The following is a 22,762-nucleotide window of genomic DNA, read 5'->3' as shown; positions in this document are numbered from 1 at the left end:
TGAGTACATTTCCCAAAAACTCTAAATGTTCGTTTTTTTAAATTCATTATTTTATACACATTTTCCAGATCAAATGATAACTTTACAAAATAACTAAACATTGCTTTTCTCAGATAACATGCATAGTAACTGATCTATGTACCTGGCTAAACTAAAGCTTAAGACACACGGTGCAACATTGCATACAACAGGACTGTTGCAGCGTGTCTACCCCTGAAACATGTTGCGCGCAGCATCGCATGCAACGAATCTGAAGCTCAATCGCGCTCTACTCTTGCAACATTGCGCGCAACAAATTTCATCGTGTGAACATGGCTGCAACATTGCGTGCAACATTTTGGAATTTCGAACCAATCAGCTTCTTAGCATAGCGCGCTGACACAAGCGATGTTGCTTGATTTTGTTGCAACGTGTGTAACCCCGGTTCAAATTTGTTGCGTGCAATGTTGCACCGTGTGTCTGCACTTTAACATCCCCCAGACTTTATGAAAGCCTCTCAAAAGTACAAAGGAAGACTAATATGTTAGTCTCCTCAGCAGCCGTTTTTAGTGTCGGTCCGGAACGCTTTTTTTTCCGGACCGACACTAAGAACAGCTGCAAAGGAGACTACCAAGACAACCATAATGTTCAACTTGGCGTCATTTTACTACACCATGCACTACCAAAACGCTTCGAGAATTTTTTTAATTTGTATTTCCTTAAGAGAATAATTTCGTTATGATTAGTTGTGACGTATTTCTGGGTCCAACTGCTCACAAACAAAACATGTTTTCAATGATTTAACCTACTCCTTAAAAAACTCTCTCATTTCGAGTTCGCCTTTGCTCAGTCTTAACCTCGATTGTGTGCAAATCTGTTCTATCACTACGAAACAATACGAGTTGTTTAAAATGCCACGGGTTTTGGTTGAATAGCTGAATATTATAATGCACAATTGAGACTAATACCCTATTCACACCAAGGCTTAACATGTTTTAAAGTGGTTTAACTAAACGGGTTTGGAAAACTATCTACGAACACTGCACAATATTTGGTGAAATAATGCATGTAAACTATCCTTTGTCTTGCTCTGACAATATTTTAGAAAGTTTCATTATATTGTAGGTTTCTAGTTTCTCAATTTTATTCCTAATGAAAACATAGTTTAACTAAACACGTTTAGGTGTGAATGGGGTATAAGACTGAGCAAAAAGAGCTTGAAACTGGAGTATTAGAATTTTGGATAACAAATTCTGTCATGAAAAAAAAATCAGTAAGAAACAATCCTGTATTACACTACGAAAAGAAAGTGTGCAAGGGATTTTGGTAGTGGTAGTAAATGACGCTATAACGTGAATGGCTGACGAATCTGAGCATGCAATATGACGATTATTTTCCCGCCTCAAATTCGGCCCCACAATACACTCCGGTTTAGGTCGTTTCTCATTCTACGTTTGGACTTTAAATTGGAAAATAATTCGTGTAATTGGAGTTCCCTAGATGACTGAATATTTATCATTTCTTGGACACATGCAATACTAGTTTTGATTTCGAGCCGCTTTTAGCGTTGCTTTTTCGCATAATGCAGTTCTATATTTGTTCAAGCATGATTTTCCTTAATTATGGTGACACTTTTTTTATTATTTTTGAATGTTTTTCTGTCTATCTGTCTTTTTGTTTATTAGCGTCTGTCTGTCTGTCTGGATTTTTTCTGTCTGTCTGTCTTGTTTTTTTCTTCATCTTTTTTGAATTGTCTTTATGTTTCTTTTTGCCACCCCACCCCACCCCACCCCCCCCCCTCTACCCACGTGTCGTTATGGCTTTTCCACCCTCTTACTCTTTCACGCGTGTGCACTATAATTTTCGCGTCAAAAATATCCCTACGTTTTTACTGTATAAATCGCACTTACACTGTCGTTTCTTGAACTGATTCTATAAGGGTGAGCCATTCATTGTCAGAATTGATTGAATTATTAGCAGGATCAGAAGGATTTGATGTGACATCAGGTTTTTCATTTTCACTAGTGTCGTCCATCGTCCGGCGGCAAGTTTCGTTTGTGCTATTTATTCCGCTATTTGTTTTGTTAAAAGCGCTTAGTTCTGTTGGTTCGTGGGGAGAACAAGTCTCCAAGTCAACATTCTGACGGTTTCTAAAGCTTTGGCTATCAGGAGAAAGGGTACAATTAGTATCATTCTGGTTCGCGTGGGAAGCCATTTTATCTTCCTGAACCAAAGGCGGAGCTGTGGTCATTGGATCCCATTCTAGTGAACCCGAAACATTAATAGAATCTTCCTGACTTGTACAAGAGTTGATTTGATGTAGATGTTCATGCTTAGGTTCTGATTCACGTGTTGCATTCGACTCCGTTGAGGACTGACTACAGAGAAGACACTGCTTCAGCTCACTATCATTTTCATCATACCGTTTCATTTTGCATAAATTTGGTCGTTTATCTTTCTCGACCAGGCAAAAGTTTTTCCCATCTACTTTTTTCACTCGAGAAGAGTTTTCAAGTATTTGTTCGCCTTTTTTCATCCTCGTTGGAATCAATCTTTCCATTTCGTATTTTTTAGGTTCTTGGAATCTTATTTTTGGTGATGGGCTCTTTTCTTGGTGGTCCATGAGATCGATAATAGAATCCGTTGCTACCTTTGAAGATTGATTATTATTAACATTGCCGTTTGTTTTGTGGTGTTCTTGATTCGATTGCTTCCGATTTCTACTCATTGACTCTCGGCTGTGCTTTCTTTCTCTACCCGAACCCCTTTTACTACGTTGAAACAGCCCAGCAAACAAAGAAGCGGCGCTAGACTTCCTTCGCCAGTTGTGCCCATAATTATTAACAACAGTATTCCCATCATCATCCACGTGTCTGTAAACAGCCAATCGCAAGCGACGTCCTCGATCAAAATGACTTTGGCCATGGATCGAGTCCTCCATAGGAACGTCTTTATGACACTCGCATTTAAAAAAATTCTTAAAAACGGCTTTGAATTCCTTGTTCAAGGTCCCGTACGCGATGGGATTCAACGCGCTGTTGGCCATTGGAAATACGTTAGCGAACCTGATAACATAGACTCTGTATTTAAACTTACTGAGATCACCGTATATTGAAAACAAGTAGACTAGATGTTGAGGTAACATACAGATGGCGTAGAGAATAATAAGAGCAATGAGCATGTTGGTGATTTTGGACGATTGTTTCATTCTTTGTCGAAAAGCAGCGGCGAGAACATGCGAAGTTCTTTCAATCATTTGTAGAGAGTTTCTTCTTAACTTTAAAGCTATCAACACAGCAAGCACCCAGATAATGCACAATGGAAGTATGTACTGAATCACGAATATCGATATCCAGTAGATTTCTCCATAAATGGGTTTAGGCCACTCCTCATCACAATAGACCTGACCAGGCTCTGGTCTCACTGTTCCTGCTACAAACACCAAAGGCAAAGCCACCAGTAATGAGATCACCCATATTGAAAGTAGTATTAACCTTATGCTTTTCGCACCGAGTTTGGGCTTCATAGGATACGCTATTGCTCGATAACGATCGCTGGTGATTGCTAGTAATGTCGCAATAGAGGCTGATAAACACACTGGTATGATTATGTAAGCGAACTGGCAGCCAAAGTATCCAAATGGCCAATTATGATTATTCTCGAAAGCCGCCATTTGTGAGGGGAGGTAGATAAGGACGATCATCAGATCTGACACTGCTAAGTTAAAGGTGAATATATTGTTGCTTGTCTGCATTCTCTTACGTCGAAGGATCGCCGAACAAACCACTAAGTTTCCCACCGAACCAACAAGAAATACTGAAATGAAAATTAGTCTGAGAACCCAGCGAAATGGCTGTGGCTCGAGCACCATGTAATGTCCTCCCTCGTCTAAAAATAAAGAACCGTTCGTGACATTCTTTTGATGTTCCATGTGAAATTCTTCTGTCGCGGCTTCTAGGCCTTCCGTTGTAGCCATTTTTCAATCTCCTTCAAGTCTGTGCCCTTGGAAAACGAGGAAACCGTACACAATAGCTTGCCGGTCAATTTGAATATCAAAAATCCATAGTCATTGATTCAGGTCGAGTCATATCCGTTTCGCATGGTTTTTCACCATCGGTGCCCTAACGATCGGCAGCAAATGAAGCCTGCAAGAAAAATAATTGCTATTTTTAAAATTGAATGTCATAATATTTAAGTATTAGTCTTCACCGAGACGTGTTTTAAATAATACAATGTCATATATACCATCGTGGTGCAGAAGATAATAAGTTATTAATATTTTTAACCTTGCGAGAGTACGTAAAAGCAGAGTTAATAAAAGCCAGTTGAGTTAATTTGAAGAAACTATGACTTTCCTTGGTTTGAAAAAGCTGTTTTCGTGGTTCAAAGTCGGTAGATAATATCGGCAATTTATCTTTAGAGTGGTTGATATAGATTGAACCACTTGAGAGTTTTTAACAGGTATCTCGCAACAACTGTGGTTTGTTTTGAGCTTTTTTTTGTGTGATATCTAGCACATACTACAAACACTTGTGCTTCACAGACCCTAAGAGTCACCAACTATTCATTAAAATACCTTAAATCTCCATACGACAATCATCAAAATTCCAGATATCTAGTCGACTCGAAAATATACAATTTGCACAAGGACACCTGATGTCTTTTACATGCACGTAGTCGTGGTCTTTTCACCAGCAAGGTTTCTAAGAGTCTCATTACACTTTTAACAAAACCTTCCCCAGAGGTTCTTAGAAATTTCCAGTTCAAACAAAACAGACATCCAATCCAACGATGAATATAATATTTATGACTTTGTCAAATAAAAGCGGCTTTTGTAAGCAAACATTCGACGTAAAAATAAAGTAAAAAGGACTTCTAGACTTTAGGCGGGCTTTTGAGCCAACCATGTGAATATCGCGTTTTCTTTGATTCTTTTCTTTTCTTTCTTTCACGCGGCAAACTAACAAGCGTGCGATTTTTCTGAGTATAATTCGTTACATCTTTTTTGGAGATTTCCTGCACATTTGTTTGTTTTTATAGATTACCTTTGCCCTCTCGTTAACCAATCACCGACTATCTTTTTAATTAAATAATGGAGTATTTAGGAATAATCCAACAAAATGAAACAATGTTTTGTTCTTTTCTTCTGTACTTCAGAAATCTCTTAGTAAGGTGTTAATTTGGTTTCATTTTGAGTGCCTTTCGAGGATTAGCTTGGCGTCATTTCAGGATTCTTTAGCTTTATTCTAGTGCAAACGTTTCAGGGTTTTTTCGTGGAGTTTATTTTTAGTGAATTACGTCTTTTGAAGTCAAAACAAAGCAAAAATCCTAGAGATACTCGCAGCATGAGACAGATTGAACGTGTTCAATGCTCAGTTTTCATTACATTTATATGTCACGTGAACGGCCGTCGATTTCATCATTAGGCGTCAGTAACAATTGAATAAAAGCTTTTCCTTCCGAGCACTAGCAGCAAACTATGAATAAATACATTAAAATGCTTTCAAAACTTTAAAACATAACCTCCTCAAAGAAAACAAACAAACAGTTAAACTTTTGCTCTATGAACTCAGTCTTGTGTCAAAATTTCAAACTTTTTTTGATAGGAATTATCGACGTAAAACTGAAAATTATAGAATCGAATGCAGATGAAAATAACTTTGATGATCCGTTGGAAAACTTGAAATCACGAATCTCAATTATTCACAAATGCTGCTTAATGACATTTGCAAACTATTAAAATTGTTATTGAAATCACATGAAATATAAAGGAAATTGAGTAAAAACTCGTAGCATCTTTTTTATTGTGTTTATTTTCGGTTAATATATCAAGAAAAATTCTCTTGGAAAAACGCTTAACAAATTTGGATGGGTATATTGCCTACGGTACATAACGATTCCAAACTTAATATTTTGAAACTTACGAAACACAGAAAAGAAAAAAAAGATGAAAAAATACGTGATAGTTTACGATGTCCTGTCGATCTGTCTAATTTCTGAAAGGAAATTAATTAAGTGGTTTCTCTTTCCTAAAGAAGAAAAGTTTATCGTTGATGTACTCAACCTTTGAGTATGTAATAAACTTTTGAGTGCATGCTTCAGCAACACTACGGCGATCCTAAATTGCACACAGGTACCCTAACTTTGCTGAATGAAAAATCGTATATATATTCCGAGTAAAATAAGAAATTAACTCCCCTTATATCGTATAAATCGTATTTTGATTCTGTTGTACGAGCTATAAATTTTGGAACACAAAGTTGAGTAATTTAGAAATAATTCGAAATTTTGCACACGTGCTAACTTAAAGTCGAATTGTAAATTTCATTCTCATTTGTATATTTTAAAGTATATTTACTTCGTGATATAGATATATATATATAAATAAAAACAAAATATGAATAAGTTCTAAAAGTTTATATTCTTTGATTTCCCGAAAAATGACGTTGGTTTATCCGGCCAAGATATGCTACGCGTCTTGAACCATTCTCCTCGTTATGTACCGCGTCCTTTGAACATTTGTACGTGTTTAAACTTTCTTCCTGTTTTTGTTTCGGATCCCACACGGCACAGCCCTTCTTTTGTAGCTAATTATCGTGGTTTGAGTACCGTGATATCGATGTGAACATTGTTAATCAAAATCAGTGTTGTTTGATATACCAATTATTCCTGTTCAAACCAACTTTAGGCAATACTTACAACGAAATAAAAAAGAACCGTATTGAAGAAAAAAACAAAAAACAACAAGCCGTTGCTTTAAAACATATTTGGGAGGATTCCAAAATGATAATAATTTGGTGGCTCAGTCGAAGAAAAAAAACTCAAAGAAAAGAAAATGACAAAGTTTGATCGTACGCGCGGGATTAACTGAAATAAATGGCCAAAAAAATTGCGAGGACGCTATTTTTAGTTACCGATTTTTCTAATCATCTTCCTCTATCCCTTATCTGGCGACAGAATCAAAACCTCTGATAACTACCTTTAGAATTAAATTTGGTAAGAAGAAAAACCTTCGACGTTCGGGAAACACAATACTATCTTAATCCTAAGCTGTTCCGTAGAACAATCCAAAATCCATTTCTTTTGCCTTTTTCATTACCAAACAAAAACTCTAAAATAACTTCGGCTCTAGATTCTCCCTTGGGCATAGAAATCGGCATTTTTTTTGATAAACACGGCAGAGATAATAGAGATTTTTTGAGGTATTCGACGTTGCCGCAACCAATGAAATTGGAAGGATGAATTTTCATTTGGTTTTGAAGAAAACTGTTAAAGGCTTATGACATGATTAGGAATTATTGTAGAGTCGATCAAGTTATTTGAAGATAAAAAATATATTATATAACCGTATACACCAGTAAATTATTTTCATTGCTGAGATTAAAATACTGTTAAGTGAAGGGCTTGTAAGATATCATGTCACAGTGGTTTGTGTAAATTTATTCTCAGCTTGAGAAATCAGCACAAATATATCGTTTTTAAAGAGAGCACGAGATATTTCATTTTAAAATAATCGTATATTTTCCTACCTTGTTTTGGGTTGAACCGGATTTTTTTTTTTTTTTTTTTTCGCTGATCTACTTACGATATTAGCTATGATTTTAATCAGATTTTCCCCTCAGAATTCTTAAATACCTTAAGACCCCACGGGCCTCTTGAAATGATTTTCAAGGATCTATTTTATAGACTGGAAAATTTTTGGGGTTTAAATCGTAGTCAAGCTCTGACGTCAGGCATTGAAAAATGAATTTAAGAGAATTTTTCCATTGAATTTTTTGTTATTTACCTTGTAATGGTATCGTAGGGTGAGCCTAGAAATTCTGTGTAAGATTTGGTCTTGGAGAGTCACCTGGCATTGATTTACCACTCGTTGAATGAGCCCGTGGAGGTTCTGACGCTCAACCAAATATAATCATGGCGGGTTTTTTGAAGCGATCAAAAAAGCAAACAAAATGGAGTGAAATGTCATTGGTGTCAAAAGTGAGGACCAATGCACCAATTTGTCTCTGTCTATCCCTTGCTTTACAATGCCAGTCAATTCCCTTTTTCCTGAACTTGAAATAAAACTTGTTTTTCTGTTTTTTTGTAGTCAGATAATGAGTTGAGACAATGTTGATGAATACCGTCGACTTTTCTCACTCGAAAGATAGACCTCTATATTGGGCTGTTCTTTGTGATGTGAAGATCAATGAGACGCTCGTCATCTAATCTCAGTTTCGCTTAAATAATGAATGTATTCAACTGAGCTAAATTCATAATTATCGTAGGCTTAAAAACTTTCTAGCAACTTCCATTGATTACTCAGAGCAGCCACGGAGACTCGATTAAAAAGAGCTGACTTATGTGAGGACTTCCTTGACAATGTTCAAATAATTCTACGCAAATCTTAGCTAATTGCTCATAATAACTAGGGGAGAGATCTGTGTATGAGAATGATTCCAGATGACTTCTGAGTGGTTTAAAGATCTTCACTCGAAATAACTGACAGTGAACAATATTCAAAACTTTTGATATAATTATCACAGTGTCAAACTAATTTGAAAATCTACAAAAGGTTGCTATAGAAACACCGAGAATCTCTTAAAAAATCCACGGTGTAATTATACAAAATACATGAAGTAATTCACATTTGTCATTCCATATTAGCTTATCAATAATTCTTGCTCATTTTCTATTCTACTGTTTCGTATTTCCGTGGGTTAATGGACTTAATGTCCTAATATATATGAAGGAGATCTTCCTTGCTCGACACACGAAATTCCTCACTAAGTTGTTTGTTTGTTTGCCTTTGTTTTCCTCCATCTTGCGTCTTATTAGCACATATATCTTAACACTTTTCCCTAACGCTTTCCTGTGCACAACAAAAACATGTTCTTCTATCTAAAAATGAAAAGGAAATCGTACAAAAAGCCAATTATGCAATGACCTTGAAAATCTTGCCCGTTTGCCGCCCTTGAAATCTGAATTTCACCATATTTTGGTACTTTTTCCTGGCTTTTCTCTTACATCTTAAATTAGTTTTCAAAATATTCGATAAAAAATGCAAAAGAGAAAATGCAGCAGCAAAACTTTGCATACTTTTTAGCTGTACTAGCACGAGTTTCAAGAGTGAGTTTTGTTCCAAAGTCAAGGGGTTTTAAATATCTTCGTACCGTTACCTCTCAGCCGGTGAACAATTCACTGAAGACCCTTAATTAGTCTTCTTTTAATAATAAAAGATGAAAAGGTCTCAAAGCTGTTTCGAAACAAAAAAGAACTGAAGAAGTTATACTTCTACCTTATAAAGCGCAAAATTTTGACCTAAGTAAATTCTTTTGAAGTTTATCAGTTGCATTTTATAGGTTTCGCTGAGCAACTTGCAAAAAGAGACGTAACCGAACCTACTAAACTGAACAATAATAATCATATGTAAATGAACTCATTTTACTAATTTATTCAATTACTAATTGTGCAAAGATTTACAAACCCTATCTTTTATTGCTTGATACAATTAGGTTTTTGTAGGGTTTTAGCTTATTTTTTTATTTTTGGCGCCTTTTTCCAATTACGGTTTCCCTCCGTCAATAAACAATTCTTGTCCAACACGTTTCACTCAGTTCATTCCTGCTGTGTCCGTAGTTCAAAAGGAACTAAGCTCGCGTGTTAGGCTCTATGTGGGAATTCCGTTTAAACAGAACAATAAAAAATGAATTGTGTATTTAAGCTTTATTGCAAACGGAAGACTACTAGTTTGACAGCGAGCCGTTCACGTTGTGCATGGCCGTCGTTCAAAACATTACCGGCCACTCTTTTCTTCGTAACGAAACGTAAGTTCCAGTTGCCAAAGAAAAAAGAAGAAACCTGAACCAAATTTAAAAATAAAAACGATATTTCGTCTCAGTTTTGATATTCAAACTAGAGATTATCAATATAGTTGAAATTGCTTATTATAAATGAGATAATTAAGCGAAATTTTCACTGACAACTTTTGCCTAGTTAACCGTCGAATTGAGCACTAAAATTCTTGTTCAAAAGCATGCACATGTAACCTTCGAATTCAATAAACAGAAAATTATGTTTGAATTAGAAAAACGTTATTCAAAAAAGAATATTACTTGGAGCCCACTAAACTACAGAAGAGCTATGAATATGAATACCTGAAAATGGACTTCGTGTCGAATCGACTTAATCCAAGGTGGTGCTGTTAAGAGGATTTTCTACCGTGAATATAAAACTCAGACGACCCTCCTTCAATTAGATCCGAATTTGCAACGCAAAACAAATAGGATGGACTATCAATAAATATGTATTAAATTAAACATCCCTAGGTGGTCTTTGAAAATACAATCAATTAGACCAAAGTGTTTGTCATGATATCTGAAAAGTTTACATTATGCAAGAAATAACTTTCCCTGTAACATTTGAATCAAAGTCGAATATTGACCCTTCTTTGACTTAATTTGAATTCTACATAGTCTAGAATAGTCTAGGGTAATCATATTTTCGACAATCTTCTTGATATTTTTCAGTTAGAGATAGAATAAACCGAGCCACGTCATGCTGAGAAGTACGGAAACTAATCCAGTTACTTTGGAATATATTCCAGCAAGTTTATAACAACTAAACCATATCAATTATAGCCTGAAGCACTTTTCTTTTCGATTCCTCTACATTGTTGCCATGTTGCTTCAGTAAATTAGGATTGATTTTTCGATGTTTTCATTTCGTTGTCCTTTCAATTTGATAATTGAACTTAATTTTCTTTATATTAGACTCGCAGGCTCTAATTACTAGATATCAATTTTTTTATCGAACTCAAAAGTTCCGAATTTTTTATTCACTTAACTATTTTGCTCATAAGAGGATCTCGTTAGCGAAGACAATAAAGTTGAGCAGTTTTCTATGAATCAAAGCAAACTGGATTTACAATGCACAGAAGTTGTTTATACGAAAATTCTACAAGAAAACTAAATGTTATTGATCAAACTTTATTGATATGCTTAGAAATCTGCGTACGAAATCCAATCTTAGAATTTAACAGAGAGAGGACTGTTACGGTGTAACTCTTGGTAGGTTTCATTCATGGAAGACATTCCAAAGGCTTTTGGAAGTAGAAATATATATTCTTGCAGTTTATCACTATACACAAGGCCTCGATATCGACGAATAACTTAGAGCATGGAAGGACTTTCGTATAAAATCCATGAAATCCCCCCAAAAAATTATTTTAATGGAGGTTAGAGATAATATCAGATTTTCGCTTAGTACCAACATTTATCAGATAACCTCTTTTTATTTGTCTTGACCATATTAACCATAGTCCCACGAAGGATTGTAAGCTTGTATAAAGCCTGCAATATGTTTATACCAATTGAAAAAACAATGTATTACCTCTAATTCGTTCCAGATTTTTCTTCCTGTTAAATCCAAGGAAATTGCATCATTTACACCGAGCTTTATGTAGAAAGGATTTCAACTGTAATCTGCATTTATTTCAGGTCAATATTTGATGCCAAGTCTGATCTTTGTTTACAAGATGTAATTGAAATCTTGTTCACAAATGACAGGGATTCACAGCGAAAACCACGGAAAAATTAGACCAAAATCACGATTTTTTAGATCTAGGAATCAAACTCTAAAGTCAATTGATTTCTTTATTCTACAGGAAGCACGAATTGAAGAGCATTTAAGTCCTTTTTTCATGGCTTCATCGAAAAGCAAACATCAATTTTGACTATTTCATCTGCGCATGCGTCTTACCTTAATTGAGAAGCTGTTTCACACATTTTGACGCGCAGAGATAAGAATAGTACTGATAAAATACTCCAAGAGAAGCGATGATAAATATACTAGTACACAAATGGCGGCGAAAGTCTCAAAATTTCAAGTGCAATCCAATATTAAACCACACGTTCCGTTGGAAGACATTCAAGTCAAAAATGGCGTAACATTAGCATTAGGAAGGATTACGCCATCGATAAACATGGCCAGTGCAACCTGCTAAAAAGTATAAAAAAACACTACTTAATCCTCCCGTCAATGAAACTTTCGTTATCATTAGTTTTCTACCTAAATTCTTGGCATCAAGGATCTTTTGTTGGCTGTTCACGTAAGCGGATTGAGAAGATGAATGGGCGAATGCAGAAGCGACCTTATTCACTTCAAACAGCTGCCCGTAAAAACGAATACTCCGAAGACTATTTACGTCTTGTTTTTCTCACTTAACTTATTTAGTAGCTTTTCCGACAGGCTCTCTTTTGTTTCTTGCCTATCTTTTTGACTAGATACCGGATATTAAAGTAAGTTAAATCTAATTAACCGGCCAAAGGAACCATAGTGAGCTGTAGAAATGAGTTGTTTAATGAAATAAAACTCAAAGTGTTTCTCTATTGAAGTGCAATGTGTAGGTCTCAAGACCACATTCTGTTTTTAAAATATTGATTCATAGAGTCTAAAGTCGAGGTGGAGTGACTTATCTTGGCCGGAAAGTTTGAAATTCATGAGTGACGTTGGAATCAAATGATTTAAATGCTATCTACGTCGTAATGACGCCTTTAGATTGTAAATAAAATAAAACTACAGGGGAAGAAGAAAGATAGTCTCGCCTCGCCATTGTTCACTTACTCTGCGAGCAAGACGATCGCCGGGATAAAATCATTTATTCTGTGCATAATATTTTAGTCTTTATTCATATTGACTTCAGTGCATGTTTACATTAGTAGAAAAGCTGTATTTAACGAAATGAAATGCATGATAATGATGAAATAGAAAATATAGTTAGTCGTCTTTAACTCCTGAAATCTCAAATAAGCTACGAGTTAAACTATACTCCTCTGACTGAATAAATTCACATGTTAAAGTCTTTATTGCTGAAGTTATAAAGATAATATAAGATAAATTGTACAGTAAACTCAAAGTCACGCAAAATCACGTGAATGAATCTGATGTATGCCACAGTACTATATGAAATAATTAACGCGCGCTCAGAAATCACGCCAGAAACAATTCAAAGCCGGTTTGATCACCATAAAAAAAAATGTATCGAACCAAAAAAATTGTTTTAGTACTTTTTAAGAAATGTAACATTTACTAGTGGATATTTTTTCTTTTTTACGATTACTTACTGTCTTTATAAAAAAGTGAGATAATTGTCAGTACTGTCCCATTTCATAAAAATGGGGCTAAAAATTTAACTCAACTCGTTCATAGAGACAACTCGTAGAGATCCTAATTCCAATGTACACTAACGTACCGAAGGAGAGGAAGCCGAAAAGGAAAAGAGAAGAAAAGAAAAATAAAAAAAGAAATAGAAAGAAAAGCTTCAAGATTGCAAGAAAGAAAGAATTAATTAATTAATGCAATTTTACCTGAAAATGTTGTCGTTTTTCACTGTCCCTTAAACTCGTTAAACCCGGAAACTTGTCACTAGAGAATGCAGGATATTTGTCATTAACACAGCTTTCATTTCATGAGTTATTGTCGCATCTTTCACGTGCTATGTTGAACGTGAATATCTGACGAAACTGGTTTCCAACGTTCCGTGATTCGGTATTAAACACGTAAGGGTTACGAATCCTTTGCCGTGTGCGCAAGTGTGACTTAATTCACTGATGATAATGACGTCAAAGATCATAATGCTACCTGTTTATTCCCCAGGGAGAGGGGGTGGGGGAGGCGGGGCATGACGCCTGCCTGCATCGTTGAATAAAATAAAGCCAGATCTGATTTTTTTTTTCAATTATCGGGTCGCAATACAGGAGGTCAGCAGATATCCTCGCCATTAATGCTACCAACATTGCTTCCAATATGCTTTCTTGAGATTGTTAATGAGTCATATAAATCTACTGTGGACGACTGCTGACATGTTTTAAAAATTATTATTCCAATCCTTGCCGATGAAAAGAGCATTGTCGGAGAGCATAATTTCAAAATAATAATAAAAGAATATATAAAGAGTGACGTATTACTGAAACCGTGATCAACATAGTGATGACGTCATATAAATGTCTTTAATATCGTCGTATGAAACGTCGTCATATGAAAACTTTAAAAAATCTTTTTTCTTTATTCCTTATGCCTTCCTATTCTTCTTTTTTTTTCTTCTTTATTTTCTTTTCGGATCGCTTGCGAGTAGTGGAGATATACGGCTATTATTAGAAGGCTTTGCTGCAGCTCGAAATGTGTTACAACCTTAGTAAGTAACGTCTGCACAGAAGAAAACATACCCGAAAAACGTGCAGACAAAGTTTTTTTTTCCTAAATAGCTGCATATCGATTCGATTTGTTAATTGATATAATAGCAGTCTTCCAAGAGCATAGCAAAACGCATGCGCAATCTTAATCTATTCATTTTCTCATATAAATCGATAATCCAAAATTTAGATCGCAATACCAACAACTCAGTCTTTCTAATTATTGTGCTGCAGTAATAGGCGTGACAACTTGATCCTTGTTGAATAGAAACGTGTAATGATGAAAATGATTTGATTGACAATCTACATAATTAAACACTATATCTTCTTCAATATCAAAAATTAAAACCGCATTTTATCTCGGTTCTTTCTTATTTTTACCTTATATTTATACATTGTTTGGTTTTCTTATCTTTTTGGCGCAATCTGCTTCTTATTTCGTTCAAATCTGACGCTATTTTTGCTAATATTTTTAATCACCTTTACCGCACAACCAAACATGTACTACACGACGCCCGATACTCTAGCCTTCGTCGCACCTTTTGAAAATGAGTCTTTACTAAACACAAACTTCATCCTTCACACCGCTTCCTCTTGTCTGGCTGATAATTCCGTAGATTCGGCTGCATAGCATGTCGCATAAGTATCCAATAAAATGTTAGATTGTTTTCTTCCTGTAGTGTACAATCAAAGCTGCTTTGCTGAGCTATTAAATATTCTGAAGATCAGTTGATAGACTCACAGCACGCAACCCTTTTCTATCCTGCTCCCCTCAGCATGAACCGTGAACTCGCTGATTTACTGACCAAACCACAGCCGAAGTTTTTGGAGTCTCGTCTATCGATCCCAGAGCTCCGACGGACTTATCGATTTCATATAATTGATGTTTTTTCTTGAGTTCTAATTTTGCCACGAGCTAGGAACGTACGTTGTACATGAGTCTATATAGATGTTCGAACACAGAAACGCAGGCTAGAGTATGCATGAGTGACATGTATAGATGTAGAAATGATTATTGGAAGTCACGTTAGGAAATGATATCCTCGATCCTCAAAACATGTGCACATCACAGAACATACAACCCGTTTCACACTATTATTACCTAAGTTATCGTACATTTCGGTCAATGAAAGACTAAGAGCAAAGACCTACCTCTACTTCGTATTTGTAATGGGCCTGACTCTCAATCAATACCTTTAATCTCCAGCCAAAATGACACCCTCACGAGAGGCACTAAGACCCGTGTAGCTTTAAAAAGAAATCAAGCGAACACTTCAGGAGACCACATTTAGAGATGTAAAATGATATCTAACTGAAGACGACAAGAATGAGAAATTTGACGGAATCCCAATTACAGCGAGTAACTTTGACAGCATGAAAGGGCGACCTTTTTGCTATACTAGATACGAGTTTTAACGCCCCATTTGTCGCTATGGTGTAACGAACGGCGGGGTCTGTGTTCTCTCAGCGCGTGGTTTATGACTTCTCACACCGCGAGATACCTACGTATGTGTTGTTTTGATAACCCAGTTTTAATCCTTAGCAAATTGTAGATAATCCTAATAAAAGATATGGAGAATTTGGAGATATAACTGCATTGATTAGGAGAAAATCATCAATAGAAAGCTAAATATGACTTGTTGATTCTGTTTGTTGCGATATCTTAACATGACATTCCCTTGAGCATTATTTCTTTCTTGTCCCTTCTTGAGTTAAAATCAAAAAGACATTAATTGCGAGAGATGTCAGTGAAATTTGTCTCCAAATTGTTTTTAATTGCGACACTGAGCAAACTGAATGAGTTGAGTTCAATAATAAGTACTTGACAGAGTAGAAAAGTCAAACTCGTTATGCTTTATTGTTTTCCTATTGAAGACCACCTGCCATTCACTTGAGTATTATTTCTTTGCCCACCACTAAATTTAAAAAGATACATCAACAAACATCAAGAATAAGAATAAGAATCTTATTTTCAACAGGAAATTAAAAAAATAAGTTAAATGAATACATGAGAGTATGTTTTATACAGCGACATCTGAAAGAGGGCAAGCGATGTCTTGCTAAAAGGGTATGTTTAAAAAATACATGCAATGCAAATGTGACCTACACGACGCCGGATAAACTACTTTATGGATTATATTAATCATAAAATGAAACTTTCATGTGTTCTAGCTAAAATTACGTGTCCTGTCAAACGTGTTTCTCGTGACCTCGTTATCACAATTATCGAGAAAATCGCCTCAAGCATGCAATACGAAGCTAAAAAGATATTTTCTTATAGCATCTGGCCCTACAAGCTTGGCATGGGGAATGAATTTAATAGTTCATAGAGCCAGCAAAGAAGACAGTAAAGAAATAATAGTGATTAAACGTCTGTATTAAATGCGCCTTGTTGATGGCCTTGATGGCTATGCGCGACAGCACGAACACAAAAGGTGAATGACTGCATTAGTTTAGTCAATTAATTTTTTTGCTATCTAGCCATAAAGATCAGTTACTCCCTAGCCAATATGAGTATCCTTTTTCCGTATTTATTTTAGTCGAGCTGGCGGATTGTCCACCTATAACTTTGACAGCATATCAAAAAATACGTCTTGTACTCCTCAGAGCCTGCGTTACTTGACGTTGTGCGGTCTACCTCAATCAACCTGAACTCCCCCTCTCAACAACAACAACAAAAACCGCAGACCGCCAAGTAACGCAGGGTATAGGGCAAGAGGTCCAAATAGTTTTTCGTTGAAGTTACATAGAATATCAGGCACACATCGAGTAACGCGTGCTGCAACCTCATGCGCACTAAAATGGCTTCCTCGGTTGCCCTAATGACGTGAGTAGCCAAGGTTTAAATATGGTCAGCGCATGCGAATTGAATTTCTAAATCGTGAGGCGGCCGGTTCAGATCAATTTTTTCTAAAGATTAATCAGTGACAGATGTCAGCAGGATCTTGAAATGGGGGAACATATTATTGATTTCTAAGGATGGAAGTCAATAGACCTTTTCAACGATACGGCGGCCATCTTGAATTGTATTGTTTCAATACATTATGGGATGCGAAGGGGGCAACTATGCATTGGAAAATTTATAGATATGTTAAGTTTATAGATTTAAGAAAATCTATGGCTGTTGACTCGAAAGTTTAAACTTCTTCAACAGCCATACACACCTCATGTTATTTTCCTACTACATGTAATAATATTCTCTGTAACTTCATATTTTTTATATCAGTCTTTATCCTACAATCCCAATCCCAAATTACAGATGGCCGCCGTATCAGTAAAAAGGTCTGTTTTATTCCTTCTTGGATCTGAAACTGCTCAAATTGTTGCCCCAACAAACATGCATGGATGTTGAGAGCCTGACTGTCGATTGAATTTAAACCGCCATTTTACAAAGCTATATGGTCATTACCGGAAGATCATTAAACTCACAGACAAGAAGCCTACATTAATACGGAAATGTAACGATAAAACTGATTGAATCTCAAAACGAGTTCCTATTTTGATGCAGAAAAGATCGCTTAGTCGCGACCATACGATGCAGAACTCTCAAATGCCGCTTCCACTCTTTCTGGCCAATCAAATTGAAGAAACGTGCACGGCCACGGCATCCAATCATGGTACTTGTTAGAAAACCCTTTCGAAGTTCGGCAGACAGCATGACAACAGTTATATCAAAGTTAATCGAAGTATTATGATCATCCAGGTGGATGTAGTCCTGAGAAGGACTGTTTGATGTGACTGACGTTTCGACAACCTGAGCGGAAGTCATCTTCAGTCAAGTGAAGAATAAAGTATATCAAACTGATTTGAAATTTTCAACTATTGACATCAAAATAACAATATTTGTTAAACAACTTTCATTCACTTTAGATTGTATCAAAAGCCTTGTCTAGATTCACAAATTTTCCTCGTTGTATTTGAAGACATGGAAAACAAATATGAAGCTATGTATTCAGTCTATTCATAGTTAATATGGTATATGGTCTATTGAATGGATTTGGTGCGTTGCCAGGGGATAAACGTTTTGTTATATAAAGGATTTCTTACAAAAAATTTAATAATCTTTACATGAGAGAATTTGTGGGCAAATTCCTCGGTCTGAAGGTGATTTTTGGTATCTGGTTTGTACTACAGCGCTAAGAAGTAGACCTAAATCGACCCCTTTCTCGTAGTTTATATGTTTCAATTGGTTTTGAGAGTATAGATCATGTGAATGAAGACTATCAACATGCAATCACTAAAAAGGAGAAATACACGGTTTGTTTTTACTTTCATGATTCAAGCACCAATAATGCTCTTTGAGAAGATATTCAAATATTAGTCTATTGGATCAATTGGAAGAAAACCGGCGAAGGATGTGAACCACTCACCTATATTGAATAAAGTATTTTTCATCTCCATGCAGTACTCCTGTTAATTAGTAGCTAGCTTCTAGCTAGTAGCCATAATGCATTCTATACAGCTAGATGTGATCTCATTCACTATTCACAAGAATACATCATTAAAGTTTAATCCTTTAGCCTTTATCCTTTAGGGTTATCATAGCTATTGTTGATATATGAAATCCGGATCTACTTCTAACACTGATGCAAGACCGAGAGCCGTTAAATAAACACCTACTTTAAAGACTTGCATGAAACATTACATTATCAAAACTACATTTGCTAAGTCGGTCGGCCGTGAGTTTTCTAAACTAAAAGTCGTATTGCTTGATTATTATAGTGTATCCATGCAAAGTTGCTTTGGTTAGATCCAGTTCAGACGTATTTTCTTCTGAAGTGCCTTTGAGGTCGACTCTGCCACTCGCAATAAACTCAACGGAAGCATGCGTTAACAAAAGACAGCTCTATAGTATGCTTTTTAATCTTAATAGCCGCTGTACTATTGAGCCCTTATAATTTAAGCATTGCATTCGATGGCGACCAGATAACGCTGATATTTGGTCGTTTCGTGCGCCTAACATTTTCTGTCCAATAGGTTTATTCAGACCCCGCACTTGTCATGTACAAAATTTAACTATCAAATTCGACAGGGCAAAAGTTCGACGAATGAGCTAGACGCAGTTTCTTATGTCCTACGTCGCGGAACCGACACCGCTAAGTTGAAACTAAAAATAAGCTACCAACGTAAGCGAGTACCCATGCACTTGCCCGACTTCGCTACAGTTTTCCCCGTACTTTTTTTTACCAGAATCAGTACGTCCGTTAAAGACACAATTGGGAAATCCTCCATAGTCCAGCTGTAACTAGATTGTTATGAAGTACTATCGGAAAAAGCGGATACGAGTAAAACAAACTACGAAAAACACTGAGAATTGAACGTCAGTGCTAGTAAGGCAGTTTTGTATTCGGACACGACTAAATCTACCAAACGGAAATAAAAGCTTTTGGAAAACCACGAAAAGTTGGGAAATAAAAGGGAAAAAGGAAAGAAATTAACTTGTGTAATAAAGTAAGAAAAGGTCGAGATACAACGGTTTAATGCCTTACCTTGAATGACCCAAGTCATCCTCCAAGTAGAAGCTATTGCCGGTCAAAGAAGAAGTTACTAAAGGTTTAACAGAGTCATTAAAATCGAATCTAAAGTATGATGACTAGTTCACGGTTCATCAATATTAATGGCTTTTATGACGAGTTAATTGAACGAATGCTATCAGACCACACGCCCTAAAACCATTCAGAGTTCAAATTTGATCCCATTATTATAACACACACCACGCATAAGCTCCAAGCATGACACAGACTCTTGAAACATCGACCAGTTTAGCTTTGACTGAAAATTGAGAGGAAATGAATGAAAATCGGTGAGTGGTCTCTTATGTTCTCCCACCTAGGGTCCAATTGAATTCTTTTGTATTGAAGAAGGAAGACAATTCTAATAATAACTTGTAAAGCTAACTCAGTGTAGGTTAGACCTGCGAAGATCAACAGAAAAAGGATTATATTCTGATGTTAACGATAACAAATAGCTTCCATATTTTGATATTTAAATGTCTTCAGATTTGCAGATTAGTGGTCCATTTAGACTATTTTTCTATCAAGGTTATTCGAGTGGTTTGTTTGTTATCTCCCTGTTGATACAATGTGATCGCCCAGTGCGTTTACGTCGGCTCTCTCTCTCTCTCTCTCTCTCTCTCTCTCGCTCTCTCTCTCTCTCAGTCTCTGACGTACTTAGGTTGACATTCCTTCCTATTTTTGAATTGTTCGCGACGTTTTAGAAAGCATGAATTGAGCGGAGAATTAGGTCAAAAACTAAATCAAAACGTGCCTTAATTTACCTTACTTTATATTGTTCTAAATTCATATTCATCAAATTAGTTTGAAGGTTCTATGCGAGAATGATGACAACCAAGTTTGTGGGAACCAAGGAAAAAGATAAGTCTTGAATGCGAAGTTGTAAATAAAGGATTTTACAAGAATCGAATTCCATTCATAATACGGCTATAACAATGTTTGTAAAGATGCCGAAAATTAGCAAGAATCTTTGATATGACTAAGCTACTTAAGACGGAAATTCCATCTTGTACAAACCTAAGCAATAAAAAAGGGACAAGGTGAATGAGAGAAAATCTCACAATTGATCGACCGTTTGGTAAAACAGACATGGCCAGAAGGCAGATCCGGATTAAGCACATCTAAACAAATCAAAGCTTCATTCTGTTAGCTGTACCGTCGCAATCCACGTAAGTGTTCAGTTGTTATCTATTTTATGGTTAAGATTTGACCTAAGTGGCAGTTCAGGTTCTAAAGGAATGATTAAATTCTCGATATACATTAAGTAATGTAGCTAAAAATTGAATCGACACACTTTTAAGTGTGTGCAAATCACTGGGACCCACGGTCACCAAAAACCAAAACGCAGTCCATTGGACTGGATTCCTGGATAAAAGATTGAACGTGATATTATTTAGACATCGTCGGAGTGCTACGACTAGTACGATTTACCAAGCGATGAGATAAATATCATTTTATGAGTTACTTTTTCCCCATTTAGTTTCTTTTACTCCATACTGGGCGTCATAACAAATCGACAACGCGCATGCGCCATTCAGGACACTTGGGTTTTTCCCCACGCGCTTTTGCGATCCAATTTGAAGTTTAAAAAACTGAATTCAGTCTATTTGCGAGTAACTTCCGCTCAAACAATTTTTATTTTTATTTTTAAGCTATACTTTTTTTTACAGATAAAATCTCACTTCGCAGAGAGCTACTTGTTTTTATTAATATAATATGCAAACAGAATTTATAAATTATTTTATTTTTCTTTAGACATGAGATTTCACATGAAATAATTATACACTAAAACCGGTAAAGGCCAAAAAAATTCGTTCAAAAACTAATAGCTTATCATTGTGAGCTATAAAGAAGGATGTAAGCCACGACTTAGAGATGCCCAAGTTTCCGGTAAGTTACTAATTTATTACGCCAAAACGAGAAAAACATGACGTCTTATACCACATCTTTATGTACTAAACTCCCCCGACATGACGTTCAAAGGAAAACATCACGGTCATAGTAATTTGTTTAAAAAACAGGTAAACAGGGGCTATCAGTGCCGCATTTGTGATCTCATTTTGGCTGTTGACTCGATAGTTTATACTTTTTCAACAGCCATACACACTAACTTGATCTTACTTTGTAAATATTTATTGCGTAAATTTCATAACTGTTTAACTCTATATCAATATTCTTTTTTTTTTTCTATTGTAATTTTTGTGTGTGAAATAAACTTGACTTAATTGACTTGACATTACATGCTATCGTTTCAGTTAAAAAATAAGAGGTTTAAGGAGTAAAGGAAGCGGAACTTAATTTCCCATTGTCAGCCTATTGTGTGTCTTACGTGTCATAGAGTTTAGTACTGGGGAGAAGTAGGTGCAAAAAACAAGTCTAAAGGATAAGTAAAAATAGAGGGTTCACTCAGTCCCGTGAGAGTTAAGTGACAATATAGATATGGCAGCCATATTGGTGTACCTAACGAAACGAACTAATATCAAATATGATAACCGGATTTTCAGACTTTTTGTCACTCATTTAAGTAGAAGTATTTTATTTATACTCTTGTCGTGATTTTTTCTCTACCGCGAGTGGCTTTCGAAGACTAACATAGTGCATTGCTACAAAACGGCTCTCGAGATTATTTCTCGCTATTTAGTAAGCAGCGCTCGAATGACACTATTGATGACACCCACTAAATAGACTATACCTAGCTAAGATAAACAGGGTTTTCATAAGTAAACTTAAATAAGATCCACTCCTCATTCAGATTTGCAAAACCTTACTGGAGCTCGGAAATTTTTTGTTTCGAGAAAAATATGTTTGAATAAACACAAATGAAAGTGTCAACACAAATACTGTTTCCCCTACCTCCCTACCCCAAAACAAGAATAGTTTTCTCAGTTTCGACTGAACGCAAGCTATTGAGACTGTAACCATCAAATAAACCATCCTAAATGAAGTAGTAGAAATCATAAAGCTACACCGAAAACCGGAATACAAAAAAATGAATTGGTCTACCTACCTAATATGTGAATAGTCGTTACACAGCAAATACGTTGTCAGTCTTCCATTCTCTGCAGCACCGGATTGTGATTTCAAAACCCTGAGGACCGA

The 22,762-nt window shown here is 36.0% G+C and overlaps 1 protein-coding gene and 1 pseudogene across 6 annotated transcripts; both read right to left on the bottom strand.

Annotated features, from left to right (window-relative positions):
• Positions 1–1,779, bottom strand: part of LOC148910998 (histone H4-like) — a 7,296-nt pseudogene extending 5,517 nt beyond the window's left edge.
• Positions 19–22,762, bottom strand: LOC116303403 (uncharacterized). Of its 6 annotated transcripts, none has more exons than XM_031712928.2 (2): positions 22,671–22,762; positions 19–4,124 (listed from the first exon to the last, which is right to left on the bottom strand). In XM_031712928.2, the coding sequence occupies exon 2, from the start codon at positions 3,953–3,955 to the stop codon at positions 1,886–1,888; it is 2,070 nt and encodes a 689-aa protein (XP_031568788.2). In that variant the 5' UTR covers positions 3,956–4,124; positions 22,671–22,762; the 3' UTR covers positions 19–1,885. The 6 variants fall into 6 exon arrangements, with proteins under 6 accessions (XP_031568788.2, XP_031568789.2, XP_031568786.2 ...); XM_031712929.2 differs by lacking the exon at positions 22,671–22,762 and adding an exon at positions 19,640–19,694; XM_031712926.2 differs by lacking the exon at positions 22,671–22,762 and adding an exon at positions 18,521–18,611.

The sequence above is a fragment of the Actinia tenebrosa genome, unplaced genomic scaffold, assembly GCF_029948245.1.
Source record: "Actinia tenebrosa isolate PJP-AT-01 unplaced genomic scaffold, QUT_ActTen_1.0 PGA_scaffold15__27_contigs__length_11533743, whole genome shotgun sequence".
NCBI classification, from domain to species: domain Eukaryota; kingdom Metazoa; phylum Cnidaria; class Anthozoa; order Actiniaria; family Actiniidae; genus Actinia; species Actinia tenebrosa.
The sequence above is the reverse complement of the archived record's forward strand: the minus strand, read 5'-3'. Positions and strand labels throughout refer to the sequence as shown.

Excerpts from the sequence above, each read along its gene's own strand:
- LOC116303403 (XM_031712928.2), bottom strand. The coding sequence starts at position 3,955 with ATGGCTACAACGGAAGGCCTAGAAGCCGCGACAGAAGAATTTCACATG.